Source organism: Dermacentor albipictus, chromosome 1 (genome assembly GCF_038994185.2).
Source record: "Dermacentor albipictus isolate Rhodes 1998 colony chromosome 1, USDA_Dalb.pri_finalv2, whole genome shotgun sequence".
NCBI classification, from domain to species: domain Eukaryota; kingdom Metazoa; phylum Arthropoda; class Arachnida; order Ixodida; family Ixodidae; genus Dermacentor; species Dermacentor albipictus.
The window spans coordinates 209591781-209611328 of NC_091821.1; the positions used below are offsets into that span (position 1 = coordinate 209591781).

Here is a 19548-nt window from a genome sequence, read left to right on the forward strand (position 1 = left end):
TAAGAAAACAGCACGCGAAATCATTGTTGGAAAGAGGACAGCCTCAAAGTTAATTGAACTTGCCTTTGTTCAGTGATGGCCTGCATTCAGCACGTTCCCACGTGCCAGAGCATGAACGAACTGCCTGATGTGAGGCAATATTGGTGAACTGAACTAGGTTGTAGATATTTAAAGCAGAAGAATGAATACATGCTCAGTTTTATTCTGCTCTTCCTAAGCTTTCCTTCCCCATTCCTCTTGGTGCCGTTAGCTATAACAACTTACTCTACTTCAGGTACCTGGTGGTCCCCCTCGAGTGATGGGGCGCCTAGGCCGGCGCACCTACAAATGCCCATACTGTGGTCGTGTGTTTCATCGTTCAAGCACTGATCTTCAGAAGCACATGTGGATTCACGAAGGCGTAAAGCCGTTTCAATGCCCAGACTGTCCATACCAGTGTCGCAGCCGCAATAATCTGAATGTTCACCGTCTTACGCACTCCAACGACAAGCCACACCTGTGTGACCAGTGTGGTAAAGGGTACAAGTCTAAAGCTGCCCTACGCTTGCATACTCGGTAGGTTCTGCTATAATTCTCCAAGTGCAGTGCAATGCAAAAAAGGAAAGTTTGCATCCACATATGGAACAGTCATACTGTTACAATTAACACTAACTGGAACTGTAGCATTGTTTTTTTTTCCAGCCTTACTGTGGGCTTCTGCAGTATGGCCATAGTGGTCATGCTTTAAATCTAAAGGTGATCTTTCTCTTCCTTTTTCATGCTTGTGAAATCTGTTTCACATAGACAGATTGAGTATGTAAAGAAACATTTGCTTTTCTCTTTGACTAAGTACTCGTCCTATTCTTAGACAGGAAGAGCCTGAAAAAGAGCTTGTTTGCAGAATTGTGTGCCCCTTTTGATTCTGTTTCACACGCTGCAAATCTGTGACGCGAAATGCTTCGATGTGCAGCACAGCACTACCATGTCAAGAAATTTATTTCACACATAGAAACTTTAATGCAGTGATTGTCACTCTCCCAGCAGTGACTAAGTGGATGTTTCCACTAACACATCAACAAGTACATCACATACTGCTGCCACACTGTCATTGGTGAAATGCAGAGCTCCTACAAAAATTTACACTGAGTCCGAATTTCACCGTGCTGCTGTAGCTGTTAGAGAGGGCCAGCTCCTGCAACCACTCAGAATCATAGACAATTCACAGCCTATGAAATAGGCTCTAGGTCTTTGGATCTGGGCTGTTAGCATGCAAGCCAATGTCATGTGAAGCCTTTTAATAAAAGCAGCATTACAACTAAACTAATTGTAGCAGAAGGACAGTTTGTTATGAGATGCCTTGAGGAGCAGAAGCAACTTGAGTGGTGGCACCAAGAACTCCATATCAAGTGGCAGTGCGAGTGAGTGATTTAGTGTTGATGATGGTGAGCAGTAATTCACCAAGCCAACCATATTTTCTTCTTTGATTGAAAATGTTGAACTGACCAATTTTGAGTTTATAAGAAAATTATTTTTCTATTGCAGGCTTTGTAATGTCATTGCTTTAAATTCAAGCACCTGTCATTTTTGCAATCATAGGCAAAAAAAAAAGAAGGGACACTTAAGATTTGAGTAAATATGGTCATTATAGAAGATTTTTCAGCAAGGGCTTTAATTCCTAAAGACACTGAAATAAGTTTAAAGGTTTTTTTTTTTGTTGCAATACATTGTTTTCGTTACAGTAGCAGACATTGTGAATTGTGCAACATTAGTAGCAGTGTGACCAAGGTTATTCACTATTTAATTAGTTATTTTTGTACACGTGTATAATGAAATTGTGGAATTGAATTCAGTCTCTGCACAAAGCAGCTTCATTTAGCAGGAAGCCTTTGATGGGCAGCACATTTAAGATTTTCATCCCCAAAATTTGCTGTAAAGAGCACTACTGTGTCATGCATCATCTTCTCCCAAGGTCTTTGTCACGTACTGTCAAAAAATGCTAATTGTAATGCCAATTATATGATTATGTTATACTCAATGTAGTATTACCTTAAATGTGGCACTACTTTTTGGATTCATTGTAAACTGACATTATTTGAGGGATCTCAGCTTCAATTTCTGGCTATTAGTTACAAAGTTCACTAGTAAATTTTAATTATTTAATGAGCATATTATTATCACACACTTCTTGATTTCCACTGTTGTAAATATGCTGCTGAAAGAAAGGAAGCTCTTTAGCTTTACTACACTGTATTTACATTATTTGTTAGTTTTTCACTGAAACATCTTGTAAAATGATTTGTGCGAGCACATCGAGTGTGAACACACTCAAGAATGTGTGCTAATATATGCTGCTGAGTCTGTCTGTACCTAATCACTTGTCTGGACAGAATGCCTTTGTTCTAGCCTGGAAATATTTTGGAAAATACATCTTAATATCTTTTATGGTTATGTTGTTGCGAGTAGCAGTCGCTAGGAGATTGTGCAGAGCAACCTTTAATTTATAATTCGCATTTTACACGTTTGCCAAAATGCAGCGTTGTAATTAAAAAAAAGAAGTCTTTGTAGAGATGGTTGAATAAAGAAGTTAGTTTCTGGGCTAAGAAACAGTGAAATAGCTAAAGAGTTTAGTTGGATACACTGCATATAAGGTGCCTCAATGAGTTCCTGCTGTAGCTCTGAATGATGTGCAGCATTTCCATTAGAAAGATGCAGTATGGTGATGATGTCCTGTAAGCACACCATCTGGCTCACTGTGGAAATACATGCTACAAATGCCTGTAGTTGGAGGCTAGAACACAGCATAATGAAGTAATAGTACTGTGATGCCTGCCGCAACATTTTTGAAGCAGCTATTATCAAAATGTTTTTCATAAACTCGCAAAGCCTAATGTATGATTTTTGATATGCCAAGTTTGATAGCTCCAAATTTTCATTTAAGTGTGGAGAGCTTAATGCAAAGCCCATAATGGTGTTTTTGATACACTGCATCCATGTTTCAGTTATAGTTCAGAAAATCAATTGCTAATTAATTACTGCACTAATTTTTAACTCAAATAACATTTCATTGTTCATAGGTACAAATGTACTCTCCATGGCCAGAAATAAAACTTAAGAAGTTGTTGTGATTCTTCTTGATGTGGAATGGTGTTTGGGCTTTGTGGGGTTAAGCAGCATCAATCTAACTTACCTGTAGTAAAGACTAGCTTGTCTTTTCTAAATTGTGGTTCGTGGGATCGAATCTCGGCCACGGCAGCCGCATTTCGATGGGGGCGAAATGCGAAAACACCCGTGTACTTAGATTTAGGTGCACATTAAAGAACCCCAGGTGGTCGAAATTTCCGGAGTCCACCACTACGGCGTGCCTCATAATTGGAAAGTCGTTTTGGCACATAAAACCCTATAATTTTTTTTAATTGTGGTTCCTAAATTAAGAAATTAAAGAGTGTTATATGCTATATTAATTTGCCCTACTATACTCTCTTGTGACTGTTCCCAGTGCTAGCTACACAACCATATAAACAGACCTAATTTAGCTCAGGTTCTTTCCTTTCACGAAATATTAGTGCAACCATACAAAAATGCAAACGTTCTTTCCTCAGTGGCACATAGCTTGAAGTATATAGAATAGGATGAATGCATGAATTCAAAGGCATTTTAATTTCCATGGAAGCTAAATATTGCTTATTGACATTAAGTTCATGTATTTGAGGCAGAATCTTGCAGAAGCTACAAATAGCCCACTGACTTAAGCTACTCAAAGTTTTCAAAACATTGGTTCAAATTTAAGCATGCAGATGATCTTTTTTATGTGTGCATATATAGCAGAGAAATCTCAAGAGTGTTATCTCTGTGCTAGACATGTCAGCAATCTGCCTTTTGTATGCCATTTTTTTGAAACATTCTATTCATGCAACATTGATAATGCATGTTTATGTGCAAGCCTACGTATTTCTTTAAAGCTTCTTCCCCCTCTCCTGCCTTTTCCCTAAAATGCTTTGCTGGTTAAATTCAACATTAATACAAACATCCCCTGCATCAATGATTTCATTCATGCTCATTCTCTTTTTCCCTTTGCTCTCACATTGAAGGACACATGGCCGAGGAGCACTTTATCCTTGCGACAAATGTGAATATACTGCCACCCAGAAATGCCACCTGAAACGTCATCTAGAAACTCACGACATCATACGACGCTATATCTGCGAGCACTGTTCCTACTCTTCTAACACTATCAATTACATGAAGGCGAGTAGACCTGTTTTTTCACTTTAACATTATAATTTCACAAGGTGTCAGGCCACTGGTGCTTCAAAATTCTAAGCTATTCTTAGCATTTCTGGTGCATTACATGACTGAATTATTAAAATCTTATTATCTGTATCCAAAGACTAAATTGTGCTTCATTACGTTATGTTCTACCATGTTGCATTTTAGTCTGTGCTCTGTTCGCTGTAGTGGTGAAGTGACGGGAACAAATGCTGAGTGGAGCTGTGGGAATATTCTTAGCCCAAGAATCTGTGGTGCTCAATATAATTGAAAGGAACATACATAAAAGTTTTAAAAATAATTAACTGTGCCAATTTTTGTTTCATTGAAGCTATATTGCTTTTAGGAATTATATCAACAAAGATAAATATAAACAGGCATTCCATTGATAAACTTCACTGAGATTTTTGTGTGTATACTTCATCGATAAGTTATACAATTGAATCTGTTTTGTAGGTCACTGGAAGTAGAAAAGTGTCATGCCGTGTTGAAGCACATCAATTGTGGTCATCTCTAAATAATTGCTCCGCAATTTTGCTTGAGCTTACTGAAAAGTTCAGCAGAGCTAAAAACATCTAGTTTAGGAAACCTTGGAGTTATAGTATTCATTGCTTGAATTCATATTACCCTTAACGTTACCCTTAATGCTTAAGTTTTATCATATCACTTTAATGATCTAATTTTAAATATGTTTAATTCTCACTGATTCATATAAGTACATATTACTGTAGTTTATATGGTTATATTGTTTCAATGTTCCACAACCGGCTCACTATGAGTCAGACTTTAATAGTATTTACTCAAGTCTAGTTAATAGTTTATTGGCAGAGAAGGAAGAGAATGACAACATTGTATTCTAAAGGAACTGGAGGTTCAAATTGGAAGTTTTGAGACATTTTCCTGTTCTGAAATGGCCCGCATACAAGAAAATACTGTGAAATTTATGATGTTACACTAACATACCAGCACTAAGGTTACGATGTGAAATTCAAAAAAAAGAAAAGTCTGGCCTCCACTTCTTTATAGCAATTCAGTCATACCACAATATAACAAACACAATTATAAGAAATTATTTGATATAACGCATGAGAAGAAGGCTAACTAAGAGGCCTGAGTTTTGTTGGTCACAAGCATACGAACCCGACAGATGATGAAGCCAAGGAAAGCATAAGGGAAATGACTCGTTGTTTAATTGAAAAAAAAAAACAACTTGCCGCCGGTGGGAGCAGAACCTACACCCTCCACATTATGTGTGCATTGTTTTACCAGTTGAGCTATGGTGGCGGCTGCTCCCACGTCCACATTCTCGGGTATTCATATGTATGTGTACAAGATTTAATCTGGAGAGTGCTCGCCAGTGCCATGTGTTGGTTTAGTTTTCACAGGCGGCAGGTTGTTTCTTCATCCACGTTCATTTCCCTTTAGCGTATCATTCCTATGCTTCAATTAAAACAACAAATAATTTCCCCTGTACCTTTCTTGGCTTCATTAGCTGCTGGCTTCATATGGTTCTGCATATAACGAAGTAAATCTAAAATGTATGCTGATATCCGCAAGAGACAACAAATATATGCTTATTATGAATATCAGATATGTAACAAAGATATTTAAATTTTTGTGTTGGATGCGACTTCATTTTAATGTGGTGCGGCTGTATTAAGTATTTTTCTGCCAAATTAAAGAAAATTGAGTTTTAAAAGAATGTCTAACCAGTCTTAGTTGATCTAATGTTGCTCCTTTATGTCTTTCTAAAACACCATTGGTTAATTAATATTCATTCTTTAGCATAATGCATATAATGTTCGGTTTGTATTTCGGGGCTGTGGCCGAGTCAAGCTGTTTACGACAGCTTTTTCTGCAGCTCCCCCTGTCTGTATTTTTTTGAGGCAGAAATAAAATTATTATTATTATTATTAAAACATGCCCAAACCTGTTCCCTTTTGCAGTGAAACTTGTTGCATGGCCAATTGGTTCATAATGATTCGGACTGTGCAAAGCAGATGAAGATGAGAAGGCAGAGACACCGACTAGCACAAAGTATAGCTGTACTTAAGTAATAAGTAGTATAATAGTACTTTAGTATAGTGAGTATTAATTGGTGTAGTGTTGTAGTGTATAAATTGAATGCATTCAACACTAGCTTGAATATGTAAATCAAACCTTTTTTCTTCTAAATCGCAGTGATTTGAGATGAACCTGCTCGCAGCATTTTGGTAAAGAAATTACAGATGTGCATATTAATTTGCTACATCTTTTTGATGTAGTAGTTCCCACTAACAAGCAACACTGTTTAACAGATACATTGGGTAACAATTTTCACAAGCTTTGAAGACAAGTCTTGGTAATTTCTGCGTCAGAGTAGTGAGCATCTTCAAAACAGAAGAGTAGGCAGGCATTGTGCCCCTTCCGGTGGCAGTTGCCAGCCTGCTCCTCGCTTTCCCTTTCCTGTTACCTGTGTATATGTGTATATGTGTGCAAAACAAATAATAAAAACAGAATTTTGTTATATAAAATAGTTATGCAAGTTTTTTTTTTAAGGAACAGTTGTGTTCTTCACTAGGATGTATGTAAAACTAATTTTTCTCATAACTTTGCCTTTAAGTAGCTAGTGACAGCCCAGAATGAAACATCTCTGTGAATCACTAGCCAGCTATGAAAACTGGTATGTATGTTACAGCCAATCATCAGTTCATTGCTGCTACACCATGAAGCTGGAAAGATATAGGAGTTGTTTGCATACTAAAGTAGCATTGCCGAAGTGAAAAGAGGTGCAATTTTTATTTGTTTTCTGCATCCTGTGTTAAATTTCTTTTGGCCTTTCTGTGTTCACTTTCTTTGTTTTGCCTCTACTGTGCTGTCTTATAGGTTCACTACAGCCGGAAACATCGTGGAGAGGTTTTCAATCAAAATTCAGTTGTTGCTGATCCCAGTTCAATCGAGCAGCAGAAAGACAGGGTGTACAAGTGTCTTAGTTGCTCTTACATTTTTGGCAACATGAATGACATGAAGCGGCACCTTAGGGTGAGAACCTCCACTATAGTTGTCAAATCAGTTCTTTGGCATGCATGCACCTTTTATAGTTCTATGCAGCAGTAAAGCAGATTGTTTCCTTTAGTGTATCATAGGAAAGTTAAAACTGCTTTCTGCTGTTTTGGTATTTTGTTTCATGCATACTCATAAATGTTCAGTAGTATGTTACAATTGCGGCAGCACGAAGCTTATGGATTCCACTTCGAAATATGTGCTGCAGCTGCAAGCTAACTAGTTCTTGATAAATGCTGCCAAGTGTAAGTTGCATGAAAATGAGCAATGTCTGATGAAGCTGCAGCTTCCTGGCAGTTGTGCAATCCGTAAAATCGGAAGGAGCCTGTGTTTTAAACACCACTATACTCCGTTCCATACATAGCAGTCAACGCTGTAGAAGCTATGCAAGAAGTTAAGTCAAGAAAAGTTATCACTCCATGTGTTCCATCCATGCTTCGCTGTGCGCCAACAGTGTTCGCTTCCACGAGCATGCATGTGAGGCTCCATGCGACGGGTTGCACATAAAAAACCCGAAATGAACAACAAAAATAGAAATGTTCTAAAGCAACACATTAGCAGCTGTATACCATAGTGTGTTTGTTCCTAAGGATTAAAACTTGTTTCATTCAATACTGAGCCTATATAAAAAACAGTTGCACACAAATGCGGTCAAAAAACATCAAACTATATCCAAGTGCGAATGAAGCCACTGCAAGAAGTCTCTCTAGCCTCCACAGTGTTGACTGCTATGTATGAAATAGAATATAGGATATGCAATATTTTGGGATGCAGCTTGTCCTGCTTGTTGTCAAGCATCTCATTCAGTTTTACTGACACTTCTGGATCCTTCAGCAGGAAACTTATGTTCTAAAATGGTCTCATCATTTCAGAATTGCATGTGAAGCTTCTGACTAGGGTTCAAACGTAGTTAGCAGAAGCATGAAATTGGGATTAGTCACGGAATCATTTTTGCATAGAGCTTGCTCCTGTGTGTTAATCTGTTGTTGAAATAATCGATAGTGCCAACTTATCTGCAGCTTTAACGCCCTTTTGTGCTGGTACTATTAAATATTTATTGTAATAGCAATGACCTCAGTTGCAGTACAGCTGATGGAGATGGATATTGTAGGCTGAAGCATGCATTTTGTGCTTTTGGTCACTGTAGCTGAAACATGGTGTATGCTTGGAGAACTTGGACTTGAGTGTGGAAGAAGTATCAGCAGACGCTCTTGCCTCAGAAGCAGAGGCAGCTGCAGCTAGTGCTCAGCAAGAAATGACACTGGAGCCTGCACCTAGTGATGGCAACCAACCACTTGAGGTAGGTCGACTTGTGTCAGCAGAAAGTGTTTGTTTTCTAGAAGGTAAACATTTGACTGAAATTACTCTGTTTGGGGAACATTTAAAGTTAGACTAAATACACAATGAAGGACCAACTAGGTCTATGAATTCAACCCAACATGTCAATGTCCTTCTGACTTCATCACGGATGCCTTTGGGAAACTACAGCAGCTTTTTATTATCTAGCTGGAAACTTAGCGGTGATTTATGCAGGAGGCAACCTTGTGAAGTTCCTGCATGTAAGAGAGTGCTATGGTCCCAATGACCAGTTTATTGTCCTAGCAGTGACCTGAATGTGGCATGAATCTGCCATGACTCAAGGCACAGCTGCTTCCATATGTTGGTCTCAGACATGTTAGTGGGATTCTGTTTAGCAACCCTATATGTATTGCTACATGGTGTACAGATAAATGCATCTATGCAGTGTAAGAATGTTCCTGTAAGAATCATGATTTTAAAAAGTGGGCATAAAAACATGAATGCTAGAGAGACAAAAAGGGTGATATACTAAACACCAACTATGAATTGAAGTGTTGCTCTATGGCAGTAAAAGGGGAACATCTCAGTGTGCTCTAGTGAAGCGAGCACCGACCATGGACACACACTTTCATTCTCGAAAAATAGCTGTTCATGCATTACAATCCTTTATCAAAGATAATCAAAGGCTGGCTTATACATGAGTTACCACAATTACTAGTATGTCACATCTCAGCCATGAGATGTACTTCGTCCCTTTGTCTGAACAAACTTCATTATGTGCAAACTTGAGAGTATGCTTGCACTCATGACAGTACAATGGAACATTAGATGGCCTTCCACTAGTCAACAACTCTTTTGTGCTTCTCTCATCATAGTTGGCTCTGCAGCCCGAGCTGAGGCCACAGGTCTCCTCGATTTGGCTGCACTTCCTGCACTAGTTCAGGGGGTGCAGCACTCAAGCACTCGATTTGCCAGTGCAGCTAGCGTCACCTGCACTTCGGCACTCGATTTGACGTCGTGCTGCACGAGTCATGTACACTTCGGCACTAGACTCTCCGCAAGTTCTTTTCTCGTGCACGTAGTGCAAGGCTCTTGGTAGCAGACGACACATGCAGTTCCGTGGCCATGCGGGTGTTGGTAGACGGCATCGGCGCCTGTTATTAATAATAATATTTGGGGTTTTACGTGCCAAAACCACTTTCTGATTATGAGGCACGCCGTAGTGGAGGACTCCGGAAATTTTGACCACCTGGGGTTCTTTAACGTGCACCTAAATCTAAGCACACGGGTGTTTTCGCATTTCGCCCCCATCGAAATGCGGCCGCCGTGGCCGGGATGGCCGTGGCGCCTGTTATTGGTAACGCAGCACGGACGCCAGTTTTCTTCAGGATGTGTACGCAGCATCTTGTTAAGGGCGCTTTCCGGGTTCAGCTGCTGCTAAGTGCACTGAAGGCCGGGATTTTCCCACAGGTCACAGTCGTTTCTAATAATTTTCCTGAGCTTACTGCTACCTCGACGTTAAGTTTACGCGAAACCACATCGGTCCGCCGTTTGGAACGTTGTGCCATATATGATTCAGAAAGGTGTGGAAACTGCGCTTAGTCATGCGTTCTGAATAATTATGCCGAAGTTGGACTAATTTCGAGGTACTAATACATAAATTGTTCCCAGAGGACAAAAAAGGCCATTACGCACACGTTTACGCTTGCGGCACACACCAACAAAAGAAAAGCCACAGCCGCCCAGTCGCAGCAGACGAAGGCCTGAACGTTCCTGCACTTTCGTCCTCGATTTGACTGCTGCACCGAAAGCGCTAGTGTGGCACTACACTCGCACTTCAAGAACTGGCGCTACACTGGCACGACACTTTTCTGAACTAGTGCAAAAAGTGCAGTCAAATCGAGGAGACCTCACATCTGTGTCTTTATGCTTCATTCTACCCTGATGAATTGATAGGCCTCACTTAGTGTTAAATGTTCACTGGCATACTACACATGTAAGCCGAGTGCCTACATATAGTGGGGCCACAGGGCCACCAGAAACACCATCATTCTGGGCACGAGTACATACACTCTCACACTTGGTGCTAGTAGTGCCACTTGGCAGTGACTTTCTTTTGTTTTTCCTTTGTACATTTTGCCAAGTGATAACCGGCTTAGGGACAGCCCACTTTGCCAAAAATGCCTTTGGTGTAGCGCCGAAACTCGGGTAACTTGGGATACAATCTATACGTTAAACAGCGGCAAGGGGAACCACGTGCAGGTACCAATGGGACTTTCCCCCCAAAATTTCATAAATGTTGGATGCCATTGATGTATATATCTTTCACAAGATAGAATGGTGAACACAGTTGGTACTTCTCACTATTGCTGTATAAACTCTCTTGCTATAAACACCACTGAAAAGTTGTGTGAATACGATGCGTTCTGTCGTGTCAGTGTTCCAAGTCATCTCAGAGCAGAGAAAAAGCAAGCAAGCAGCAGTGACTGCCATCATGTCATAATGTTATGGCAGTTAGGTATGTTCCTTCAAGTTAACATACAAACAGGCTTTTGTATTTGTGTATTTTGTTTACATCTGTAACAATACGAGTCATGCCTGCTGGCGAAAGAACTGGCGCATTATTCTTATTATTAGTCTGTACACATTATCCGTGCCGAGTGGCAGTGAGCCTGTAGTGCTGCAGCTTCTTTTTTTCTTTATTTGAATGGCTGAAAATTATGTGCAGGTGCCAACAGAAGCTACTGTGGAAGAGAACACTGAGGAGGGTGCAGTCAGCCTGATTCAGCAGATGGTGGAGCAAGGGGCCCTGGCAGCAGGCCAGGAGGTTACACTGCAGACACTGGATGCTGATGGCCTGCTAACAACACTGAGCCCTGAGGCAATCATTGTGCGTGAGCAGGATGGACAGCCACTGCTGCTGGGTACCCAGGGTTCCTACCTCATTCAGTATGTGCAACAGGAGCCTGATGGTGTGGTCCTTCAACAAGGACCCCACCAGCAGGTCCAACAGGAGATCATCGTTGAGCTCACACCATGATCTCCAGGTGTGTGCCCGTCACCATTATTCATGCCACTATGAATTAGTGGTTTATTGGACTAAGATGGGCATCAGGACAAGCTAACTTCACCTCGACGTACCATACCTTACCAAACCCAACCTAATCATACCAGTACACCTGCACCACCTGTAGAGGTGCCATACTGTCATGTGGCAGGTTTTAGAAGCATTCTTGAAAATGTTGACGCCACTGCCTGTTTCTCGCCGTCCAAGGAACGTGCCCCAAATGCTTGGCTCCTGTGGCAATGTCAGATGCATGACACCTTTTTTGGATGTGCCCTGAAATGTGAGTGATCAGGCTAAAGATTTTAAGAAAGGCTGGATTGAATCCAGACGTACCTGAAAACTACACCTATTGTGTGGTGGACAGCGAGTTCACAGAGACAGCGTTGCAGTTCCTACATGGTGCAGAGTTGGAAACTTTTATTTTCCCAAATCCTTCAAAAAAATAAAATAATAATAATAATACGACATAAACAGGTCTTTATCTGGAGGATGCAGAACAATATCATTGCGATGCCAACTGTATGAAACCAACTGCTCTTGTGAGCCCAGGCCCTCATGTGTTCAAGCTATTCACAGTGATGCAATCTGCACAAGCAAAGAACATAAGTGTGTTACTCTCAACAGTTGCAACCAACACTACATAGAGAGCCATGTGTCAAGAGACTTGACTAAAAATGCAGCTCTTGTGCTTCCATATATGATGAATAAAAGCAGATAACTTTTGAATAAGCAGGTTACCTTGTATCACACTAGTGGAACCCCTGGTGGTGCTGTAATGGCCCGGAACGGGATTTTCTGGCTGTGATAGAAGAGTGTAGAAAAGGAGTGGTGTGCCTGCCTAGAAGAAGCCAGATACTCTTGTATATTTTGCAGATAGATTGCCATTGCGTTAAGGTACCAAAATCCAATTGTGTATTCATTTCGTGTTTTCTGTAGTGTCAACAGTGCAATGGATCTTCCGAGTGAAATATCCACCATGTGTATTTATACATATTAAAGGCAACTTTATTGGTCCAGTTATAATGGCTAGCAGTGCTATAGCATAGCAATGTGCAAATGCTTTCACTTATGAAATGTGGTGTTTATTTTATAAAAATTGTACTGTAAAGAGAAAATGAAATTATTGTGATGTAGGTATGACACAAGTCCAGAATATTAAGTCAGGGAGTTTGTTTCAGTTTGTATTTGTAATCTTTGAACAAGATCACACCATGACACATTTCTCAACATAATGACGTGAAGTCTTGAAAGGTTCCTGTGAGTTATTACTAAGTGCAAGTAGTTATACCTCTACTACCTCTACCTCTACTCAGTGGCCATGGTGTTCTGCTGCTGAGCATTAGGTCGTGGGCTTGGTTTCCAGCTGTGGCAGCAGCATTCCAATATAATGGTGGAATGCAAAAATGCTCATATATGCGCAGCACATAGCTGCATGTTAAAAAAAAACGTAGGTTGCCAAATTAATCCAGAGTCCTCCACTACAATGTCTCAGACAGTCCCTGGGTTGCATTAGGATAATAAACTTCATAGATCAATCATTCACTCCATACCACACTCATCATCATCATCATCAGCCTAGATATGCCCACTGCAGGGAAAAGGCCTCTCCCATCCTTCTCCAACTACCCCGGTCATGTACTAAATGTGGCCATGTTGTCCCTGCAAACGTCTTAATGTCGTCCGCCCACCTAACTTTCTGCCGCCCCCTGCTACGCTTCCCTTCCCTTGGAATCCAGTCCGTAACCCTTAATGACCATCGGTTATCTTCCCTCCTCATTACATGTCCGGCCCATGCCCATTTATTTTTCTTGATTTCAACTAAGATGTAATTTACCCGCGTTTGTTGCCTCACCCAATCTGCTCTTTTCTTATCCCTTAACGTTACACCCATCATTCTTCTTTCCATAGCTCGTTGCATCGTCCTCAATTTCAGCAGAACCCTTTTCGTAAGCCTCCAGGTTTCTGCCCCATATGTGAGTACTGGTAACACACAGCTGTTATACACTTTCCTTTTGAGGGATAGTGGCAACCTGCTGTTCATGATTTGAGAATGCCTGCCAAACGCACCCCAGCCTATTCTTATCCTTCTGGTTATTTCAGTCTCATGATCCGGATCCGTGGTCACTACCTGCCCTAAGTAGATGTATTCCCTTACAACTTCCAGTGCCTCGCTACCTATCGTAAACCGCTGTTCTCTTCCGAGACTGTTAAACATTACTTTAGTTTTCTGTAGATTAATTTTCAGACCCACCCTTCTGCTTTGCCTCTCCAGGTCAGTGAGCATGCATTGCAATTGGTCTCCTGAGTTACTAAGCAAGGCAATATTATCAGCGAATTGCAAGTTACTAAGGTATTCTCCATTAACTCTTATCCCCAATCCTTCCCAATCCAGGTCTCTGAATACGTCCTGTAAACACGCTGTGAATAGCATTGGAGAGATCATATCGCCCTGCCTGACGTCTTTCTTTATTGGGATTTTGTTGCTTTCTTTATGGAGGACTACGGTTGCTGTGGAGCCGCTATAGATATCTTCCAGTATTTTTACATATGGCTCACCTACACCCCGATTCCGTAATGCCTCCATGACTGCTGAGGTTTCGACTGAATCAAACGCTTTCTCGTAATCAATGAAAGCTATATATAAGGGTTGGTTATATTCCACACATTTCTCTATCACTTGATTGATAGTGTGAATATGGTCTATTGTTGAGTAGCCTTTACGGAATCCTGCCTGGTTCTTTGGTTGACAGAAGTCTAAGGTGTTCCTGATTCTATTTGCGATTACCTTAGTAAATACAACGGACAGTAAGCTGATCGGTCTATAATTTTTCAAGTCTTTGGCGTCCTATTTCTTATGGATTAGGATTATGTTAGCGTTCTTCCAAGATTCCGGTACGCTCGAAGTCATGAGGCATTGCGTATAGAGGGTGGCCAGTTTCTCTAGAACAATCTGCCCACCATCCTTCAACAAATCTGCTGTTACCTGATCCTCCCCAGCTGCCTTTCCCCTTTGCATAGCTCCTAAGGCTTTCTTTACTTCTTCTGGCGTTACCTGTGGGATTTCGAATTCCTCTAGGCTATTCTCTCTTCCACTATCGTCGTGGGTTCCACTGGTACTGTATAAATCTATATAGAACTCTTCATCCACTTGAACTATCTCATCCATATTAGTAACAATATTGCCGGCTTTGTCTCTTAACGCACACATCTGATTCTTGCCTATTCCTAGTTTCTTCTTCACTGTTTTTAGGCTTCCTCCGTTCCTGAGAGCCTGTTCAATTCTATCCATATTATAGTTCCTGATGTCCGCTGTCTTACGCTTGTTGATTAACTTCGAAAGTTCTGCCAATTCCATTCTAGCTGTAGGGTTAGAGGCTTTCATACATTGGCGTTTCTTGATCAGATCTTTCGTCTCCTGCGATAGCTTACTGGTTTCCTGTCAAAAGGCGTTACCACCGACTTCTGTTGCGCACTCCTTAATGATGCCCATGAGATTGTCGTTCATTGCTTCAACACTAAGGTCCTCTTCCTGAGTTAAAGCCGAATACCTGTTCTGTAGCTTGATCCGGAATTCCTCTAGTTTCCCTCTTACCGCTAACTCATTGATTGGCTTCTTGTGTACCAGTTTCTTCCGTTCCCTCCTCAAGTCTAGGCTAATTCGAGTTCTTACCATCCTATGGTCACTGCAGCGTACCTTGCCGAGCACGTCTACATCTTGTATGATGCCAGGGTTCGCGCAGAGTATGAAGTCGATTTCATTTCTAGTCTCGCCATTCGGGCTCCTCCACGTCCACTTTCGGCTAACCCGCTTGCGGAAAAGGGTATTCATTATCCGCATATTATTCTGTTCTGCAAACTCTGCTAACAACTCTCCTCTGCTATTCCTAGAGCCTATGCCATATTCCCCCACTGACTTGTCTCCAGCCTGCTTCTTGCCTACCCTGGCATTGAAGTCGCCCATCAGTATAGTGTATTTTGTTTTAATCTACTTTAAATACTGTAGTATATTTAATACAGTTTGCCTTCACTGCAACAAGCAATGTACGAGAGCGAATCAGAAAGTCTTTGGGGGGGGGGGGGCTATTTTTTATTAGCCAAAATAAGGTACATACGGGTAATTACAGATTGTGCACATACTATTCTATGTACCTTACACTATTTTTCTGCATGGTCCCCACAGCAATTCAGACATTTGTCCCTTGGCAGTACTAAATTTGAGAAATGTTGTCGTCAGTCAGTGATGCACACGGCCTCCCCGAACACTCATTGTCATGCAATTCGTCATGGCCTTTTGCAAACTCGCAACACTGCCACCGCACACTTTACAAAGCGAAACACCTTTGCCCATACGTGGGCTGCATTTCCCTGTGGATTTCGATGGGCATCCGTCCCTTGCTCCATAGAAAATGAATCACACTTCATTGCTCGTACACCATGGATGTGTGAAGTACAACCGCCATCTTCAACAACTGACAGCAGCACCGTACTGCAGAGCTACCGGCAGATAAGGCCAGGCCGGCCCAAAAAATGCCCACTGCTGAGAATAGATACGTTGACTTTGCATTTACAGCCATAATTTGGCTAAAAAAAATAGGGGCAAACATTTTCTGATTCGCCCTCATATAACAAAGCATCTCCCCCCTTCTTTTTTTTACTTTGGCTTTATTGAGGAGCTGTCTATGTATTACTGCAATTTGGTGAAGTAGTTTTGTGTGCACAATACGTTGGAAGGCTAATTGGTGCGAATCCATAATTACTTTGTTTAGCGCAAAACAACGGACACAAGAAAGGCGACAGGACCAGATGCTGCCTTTTGGGAACCGTGCCTTGCTGCAAATGCTAGTTTGGTGAAAAAGTCCCACGCAGTGAATGCCATGTTTCAGTGTTGAAGCAGAGGCTGTGAAACTAAGAACTTGTCGCCTGCCTGCCTGCACGCACACTTGTTAGCAACAGCATCCAAACGTTCTTGCACGCTGTCTTCTAGAGCAAGCAATGTGACCACACTTTCAAAGGCATTATCATCTGTTACGGCATCTGAGGGACTAGCATGATTGCAGTAGAGGACAGGAACAGTGAATAAATTTTAACTTTTTTCTATGTGCTTTTACGTGCCACAGTTATTATTTACACATTCAAATTTCCCACTCTTTCAGCCTCTTTATGTACACTGCCATGCAGTGGTACAGACACGAAGTACCACTGTTAGTGAGACGCATTTCTCTGTAGCGGCTCCCGCGTTGTCGGAGCACCTGTCTTTCTTAAACTGAGCTAGTGGCTTTGCCGGTTTCACGTGGGTAGCATATTACCCATTGGGTGCTGCATCTACAGTCATACTCACCAAGTTTACGCTTCAGAATCACAAGTCTCATAGAAAGTTGATCTCCATATCTTTTATCGGAGAAATTGGCTGGAGTCTGTGATATAAGAGTTAATTAAAATCAGGTCAGCCAAATTTCAGGAATGGCTTTGTGTTTTGTGAGTACACTCAACATAGTTCACTTCGTCTTGTGCCCAAAATATTTTTTCAGGTCCAGCCTTGGAGTTTGAATTAGTGTAATTCTTAAAGAAAAAAAACAAATTTTTGGTCAGAGCAGCAAAATGTCTGGTTTTTATAATTGCCGATGCAAAAGAATGTTTAAAAAAATAAATTTTTCACCAGACCAACTTAATCTGTGCTTGAAAGGACTATAGCTTTCCTAGATATAGAAGCCTCTTACTAGTGAAATAAGAAGTTTGTGATATGTTGAATAGTAGCTGCTGATTTACTGTGGCTTCTCCTCTCTTTTCAGCTTGCAAACAAGCTTGTGAAAAAAGACAAGCCAAAAAACAGCTGCAGCTGTGAAGCCAAGTGAAGTTTCTACTTTGTGGTGTTCTATCGAATGTGTTGTGCACAAGTAGCATTCACAACAGACCAGGCCAACATGCTGGAATTAACACAACTTCAGCAGTTTTTCTTGTAAAGACAAATATATCTGTGAGCTATAAACTTCACAGTCATGTATATATGGTGCTGGAGTTTCAGCAACCATGAGCAGTTTCAAAGATTAAAATGCTGCTTTAGTGTTCCTTTGTACATTTCCTTTTCATTATAAAATGTGTGAAGATGAGTCTGCGTGCGGCTTACCCTAAGAGCAATGGTCAGGAAAAGGCACAACACTCCTTCACTCTGCAATGCACAAAGGCACTATGGAAGGGTTTGTCAACTCTCCAACATGGCACAGAGAAGGCTCCGGAATCATTGGCAGCAAACACGGGTTTATTAATGCAAGATACAACACAGTGCGACAGTCGCAGCACTTGCGAACAAGAGCTCACTGCAAGAATAATCGAGTACGCACACCTGCTGCACTAGGGCTAGCCGGGTAGCGGTCAGACTTGTATGCAACTAATTACATGTAATTAATTATTGTCAATTATGGTACAGAAATTTTGTAATTGAACAATTTGTTTACTTGGTAGCACTTACTGTAACTCAAATACTTATTTCAGTAATTGATTACATTTTTGACAAAACAAGCTATAAAGACGCAGCCTTGAGCACTTGAGGGGAGATGCTCCTCAAAACAACATTCTCTTCTCTAATTGTTCTAGAGGTTTCAAAACTCAACCAATCCTATAATTGGTTGGGTTTTGAAACCTGCATAGAAGTCTGCATAGGAAACTATAGTTTTCTATGCAGACTTGAAATATGTCATTAGTATTTGTGTAGCTTTTATAGTTTTTGAGTTGCGATGCACAACGGCAACATATAGTCACCTTTGTTGGCACTTCTCTATGTACTAAATTTTCACAAAAAGCATCGTGCTGTAGCTTGTTTAGCTCTTTGTAAATCGCAGTGTCAATACCTAGCCAAACAACAAGTACAATTAATGGAACTGTGCAAAAAAATTCAAACATTTCAACAATTTTTTCTCAATTCCCTGAAATATAACCTTGTGCTTTCACAACTACTGCTGGGAGATATTGCAATTTTAAGTAGATATCAGCACTGTACATACCTTCAAGAGGCTGTATGCCAAATTTTGTTAGCATTTAAGTGCATATAAGTGTACAAGGTTATTTTCATGGGACTGCAAAAAAATTGGTAGTTGAAGTGTCCCATAATTACTTTAACGCAAAACAACAGACACAAGAGAGACGACCCCCGCCCCAGGACAAGGCGCTACTCTCAACTGACATCATTTTATTGCGTCACTCCTTTATAGAGAGCGGAATCTAGAAGAACATGCGCATTGAGCACCATGTGCAGGAACCACCAACATCCGATCACCAGAGCGCACTCATGTGACAAAATCCAAAAAGCCATAGTCAGCGCTGTACAAGGCACACTAATGCACTGCGAACTCAATGACTGTATGAAAAAAGCTTCCAATAATACTTGGATGGTGGTATAACAGCTCTTTTTCAAAATTGTAGTGTCATGAAACACAGCTTTGCACTTGCATATTTTACAATGTTGAGCTAAATGAGAATCTGTGCCTGTCGGTATGCATCGCTCATGTTCCCTAAGGCGCTTGTTAACATGGCCTGAATGCCCTACATGCCCTTTGCCACATGACAACGGAATATTATATACTACACTGACACTGCAACCTACAAACTTTGGGTGGTTCTTTTCACAATCTGGTTGTTTGCTTGTTTTTGAAATACAGCTGCACAACATTGCCAGTTTCTGAGGAGCAGAAAACACTAATGGGATTTGGTATCTAGTGGCGACATTCTTTAGATTGTGAGCCACTCTGTGGCAATACGGCACAACTTCAGGCCTCTTCTTTTGTGTAACAGTTACTTTTGTGATGCTTTCATGAGTAAAACGGGCTCAGCAGTGAAATGAATTGTACCGCGGACTTTTGAAGAGTGAAATTCTCGGACTCCATGGACTTAATCCCTATCTG

General features: G+C 41.0%; 1 protein-coding gene across 3 annotated transcripts in view; it reads left to right on the forward strand.

Annotated features, from left to right (window-relative positions):
- LOC135906641 (zinc finger protein ZFAT-like) overlaps positions 1-17726 on the forward strand; it is a 71931-nt gene extending 54205 nt beyond the window's left edge. For all 3 annotated transcript variants that reach the window (XM_065438136.1, XM_065438138.2, XM_065438137.2), the window contains exons 16-21: positions 275-555; positions 4068-4224; positions 7111-7266; positions 8435-8587; positions 11315-11633; positions 17443-17726. In XM_065438136.1, coding sequence (XP_065294208.1) covers positions 275-555; positions 4068-4224; positions 7111-7266; positions 8435-8587; positions 11315-11626 — 1059 coding nt within the window. In that variant the 3' untranslated portion in view covers positions 11627-11633; positions 17443-17726. The remainder of the gene's footprint in view (positions 1-274; positions 556-4067; positions 4225-7110; positions 7267-8434; positions 8588-11314; positions 11634-17442) is intronic.
- The last annotated feature ends 1822 nt before the right edge of the window (positions 17727-19548 follow it).